This window comes from Nuphar pumila, unplaced genomic scaffold (assembly GCF_984573655.1).
Source record: "Nuphar pumila unplaced genomic scaffold, dmNupPumi1.hap1.1 HAP1_SCAFFOLD_871, whole genome shotgun sequence".
NCBI lineage: Eukaryota > Viridiplantae > Streptophyta > Magnoliopsida > Nymphaeales > Nymphaeaceae > Nuphar > Nuphar pumila.
In genome coordinates, this window is record NW_028323516.1 from 1 (window position 1) to 4,716 (window position 4,716).

Consider the following 4,716-nt stretch of genomic DNA (forward strand, 5'->3'; position numbering starts at 1 on the left):
CAGAAACGCGACGTTCTCCACCAAGTCCTCCTTGCTGTCTGTCGCTTTGCCCGTCCCTGCCAGAGTCCTGATCTCGAGCTGGCCCTGCAAAGAAACACAAGTGTCGCAACAGGTCACGTCAACAAACTAGAGTATACGAATGTCTCGAAATGATACATCGGGCAATAATGAGCTCTACACCCGGGGTGTCACCCCGAACTTTGAAGAAGTGAGGCTTGCAACCAATATTCATGAGAGGTTTGGCACGTCGATCAGACACACATGTTACCATGACACTCATCAGTTCACCCATCAGATTGTCATAAAACTGTGCAGGCGAGTACTCATACACAGCAAGCACACGAGTGCTATGAGGGCAGACATGTGGTCTGCAATGCCCTATTGCGTTTGCTCCAATAGGGTAATGGAACGTGACGATAATGGCACATGGCAGTATATCTATAGATACATCATGGACCTTATAGCTGCGCAGCGAAGCCACATAGAAGACCACCTGGTCTCACTGCAACATGAATGTACGACAATACATTAAGTACGTAAGGCTTTGTGGGAAACGTGAGATTGCGTAGATTGTGGTTAGATTGTGGGCAATCTGCTGTCTTCGGCATGCGCTGAGTAGATTGTGGAGAATCTGCTGTCTTGGAACGTGCGCACCTGGAAGCACTGAGTGATGATGGAGGATGCTTTTCGCTTGCCATGAGTGAGGTGCAAGTGCAAGGTGTTGAGGAGCCATGTCCACAGCGCAACGGGGTCACTGGTCTGTTCAATCGTGAAGCGCTTGTTGCTGGCCTCCATGACTGCCTGCATGAGCTCGTGTGGGGACACCTGGCCCTTGAAGGCGTGCATGTTCCAGACCTTGCGCATCAGCTCCCCAAAGCGCTGCACCAGGACTGAGTTGCAGTCCTTGTAGTTGTCTGGCCATAAAAAGAAGTCCCTGCATGATGGTACATACAATGATGATGGTGATGAATCTTTTCACAACACTACCGCATCCACATGGACATAGGCAACTCACAAAGAACTACAATGTACTTACTAAATAATTATCCCTGCATGTACATGGCATGTACTTTAAAATAACTGAAACCTTAGAAAATGATAGAAACCTTGGGATGGACGAAATTGCTCGCAATTTCTTGCTGTTCAATGCCATGCATATGCAGATAGTACAGCTTATGCAGTAGTGAATGGTGCAGATCCACCATCTGCTCTGCATGCTGGAGGGGAGGAAATAGACAAGGCTATGCAGAATGGTTGGGGCGCGTTGAGTGGAACTTCCACGGGATGGGCAATGCGAGGCAGCTCAGGCTTGCGCGTTGTCTTCGATGAAGTGGGTTGTACCATGCGAGTCAGCGTGTAGGAGCCGAATGCTGCGATGTAAAATCTGATGTGGAGCGATGTAATCGGCAACGCATGATACACCCTCCGTTTCGCAACGTACATGCAATACTTCAAGCCCTGGGATGGCTTAGCCTCCACCGGCGTGCTAAACCACCCCAAATGGAATGATTATTTCATGCGTGCGCCTGAACATAGCAAATAGCTACAAGTCTTGAAGTTGGTTGGCCCAGAACAGTGGCTGACTATCTGGTGTCGCAGACAACCGCGATTGGGGGCGCTGACTGCGTTGGTGGCTCTTCCCCATCTATGACAAGGCGTACCGTAGCTTGTTGACGCGCGCGAGGCTCTGAAAGATCACGTTTGCATAGTCGTTGTGCTTCATGTTATTGAACCCTACGAGGCCCGGCATGTAATCCTGTCCGTCTAGGGTTCGGGCCCAACGCACACTCCCGAGCCGCAGAATGTCTTCCTTGCTGTACAGGGGGTTGAGCACGTGACGAATGTCAGCGAGCGTGTGGTCCTCGACCTCGTAGTTGTCTGGCAGACAGTACACTTTGCCTGTCTCGACTTTCATGTAGATCTGGTGGCCTTCCTCCACTGAATGCGTGTGCGCATGCGAGCCCCGGCCTCGTCCCTGGAAGTACTTTCCACACACCAGGCACACGTACACGTTGACGTGGCTCAGTGAGACCGAGCAGCATTTCTCGAAGTCAAAGTCGAGGTTCTGCACCAGTGTAAGGCGTTCGTGAACAACATGCAGAGCCTGCATCTGGTGCCCAGGCGATCGACGTGTGAATGCATGCCTTGCTGGGCATGTGAATTTCCGCAGGAGCCACTACGCATACAGACTGGTGAGGTTTTTCTGCGGGATCGGGGTTGCCAGGGCCTGTCCTGACAAAACCCTGATTACGCTAGTTGTGAAACACAGCAGCCATGGAAGCGTTGCAGTGACAGCATGCATTGAATGCATCAATTTCAATCCTGAAAAAACTTTGTCATCATAACATCATAGGAACAAGCGCTGATGGCCTCCAAAAGGAATAAATGCCACTGCAGGCAAGCATACTTCCACCGGCTGATGATGCCGACTAATCCCCAACTGGATGCAGATGACACGGCAGGGCTGTGACAGGTGTACAGCGCACTCATAGCAGGTTTCTCCCAGGTGCACAGATGTGCTCAGAACTCTTGTATCCATACAACAGATCATACATGGCCCCTGTGCTACATGACGGGACATGCATCATGAAGACGACAAGCTCGGTCCCCTACATCATTGCTCAATTGATCTCCATACTTTCGCACCTGTCTGGAGATGGTGTCCAAGTACGGACAATCCTCCCCTTTTACGATCCTTGGCTGGGCTACTGGAGCGATGGGAGCATAAGGAGCACTCTGGTCCTCTTCCTCGGCCTGGTCTGTTTCATCGGGAACGTTGGTGGAGTCATCCCGTTTACGTTTGTTCATGGCGATAGCCTCCACTCACAGATTACAAATGCGCTTGCTCGAAATGAAACTGCTTACTACAGGTCTCGAAACAAACGATGATGTACCCTGCTAAGACGGGGTAGTTGCTGGCCTGATGGTATAATCAGCACTCAAGTACCAGAACACGAGACCAACCCTACTCTACTCGTTCAACACGCGAGGATGGGAGGTCAGAGTTGAGCAAGCAAGTGGGCGCTGGCTAGTTCAGATGGGAAATGAGAATGCCTTGCCACGGGCCTTGGCACCGCCCGTGGTCCACGGAGTGGACGTCGAGCATGATTCCTCTCATGCCTAACTAGATAGCTGAGGAGATAGCTTCCTTGCGGACTTCACCATTTACCATTGCGCAGAACCACGCCATTCCTCAACGGTCATGAACTTGAAGCCAAGTTTACACATGCTTCTTTTGAGTTCATAAGATCCCCCCATGTCTGTGGACGCGACGTTTCAGGCAACACGCCACGCGAAGCATGGCAATCACTGCACTGACGCCCGCGGATGCTGCAAGCGAAGTCCATAGGTATGGCATATACACTTGGCATCTTGTTTAAACCTTTTGGTGTCTGAATTCAGGCCGTTACGTTGCCTACCACATGTCTAAAGTTCCCTAGCTTGCATCGTGATGTATACCCATGGTTTTGAAATGCCCAGCACCAGTTTTGATTCCTCCCTGTGTTGAATCTAGAAGGCAGTCTTTGATAGGGATAACTGCAGACTTCATCGCATTTGTGAAAGGCAGCCCATGTGAAGGGGCCCTTGCAAACAATGAATGCTGTGGACAGCTCATCTTCCTGAGCATGGCAACGACTATCAGCATTGGATTGTAACGCAACCTACCCTTGAAAACTGGGACTTTCGTTTTTGATGGCAGTATTAGCTTGTGCAGAGACTTCTTGCCATGGGCCCAATTTGTACATTCCACTCCAGCTTGCTACAAACCCGCCAGTGAGCATCCATGCTCTCCACACAAAACAGACAACTGCGAGACACCAAGAAGTACCGGCTGCCAAATGGATGCCAGAACGTTTCCAACCGTCATCACCTCAACGCCTTCACGGCTCAAGCGCAAGGCCACGCATGCAGCGGTGCCAAAACCGGCCAATCCACCAGCAGCTCCAGGCGACTGCAGCTCATCGCCAGAGCTGGAAGTGCGACCCCGAAAGCGCGTATCCATAGCTCCGCAGGAAGGTGCTTTGAGGCCCAGTCCTGTCCACAGGTTTGCCTTCGGCAAGTGGCCCCCACGGATGCCAACAGACACAGAAGTGCAGACAGCCCACCGCCCATTGTGCTGCGCTGCCAGCAGAGCGGCGCCAACCGCCTTGCGCAGCCGGCGCTGACTCTAATATTCCTGGCAGCAGTGCTGAGCGCGCTAGCAGAGACGCTCTGGAATCGTTGAAGACGCCGATGGATTCAGCGCTTGCATCACCTGCAGGCTGTACAAATCGCGTTCGACCTGCGCTACCAGCATGCCACGAGGGGGTTAATCAGCACGTAAAGACTGCAAGTTCCGCAGTGACCATCTCAGCAAGCATGTCAGCTCAGTTGGTAGCGAGCGGTCGGTGTATCGACTCATCAGTTGAGGGCGCAGTCGACGAGCAGCTTCGCAGAACGAAACACATACCGGTGTCGCCGCAGGCTTCCAGTATCGATGCTGCAAACGAAGCGATCACAAAGGGGAGGGCTGTGCCACAGGCTAGTGGGCACGGCCCCGGCGAACAGGACAGAAATGACACTGTCTCAACAGTTTGCCCGGTCATGAAATCCGCCATCTGCCATCCACCCTGTCCTACGCACAGGGCTGTGCCAAGCTGCAGGCCGATGTTAGCGACGAGCACAGCAACAGCACCTCTGTGCAGAGATAGAGTGCCCTGCTGGTGCCTGCTCCAG

At 52.4% G+C, this 4,716-nt stretch overlaps 1 protein-coding gene across 1 annotated transcript; it reads right to left on the reverse strand.

Moving 5' to 3' along the window:
- Positions 1-7: 7 nt before the first annotated feature.
- Positions 8-2,808, reverse strand: LOC149809711 (uncharacterized; the record flags this gene model as incomplete). Its single annotated transcript, XM_089994670.1, has 4 exons — positions 2,647-2,808; positions 1,662-2,065; positions 655-934; positions 8-84 (listed from the first exon to the last, which is right to left on the reverse strand). Coding segments are annotated over exons 1-4 (923 nt in total), but the record flags the coding sequence as incomplete, so codon positions are not given.
- Between the last annotated feature and the right edge of the window lie 1,908 nt (positions 2,809-4,716).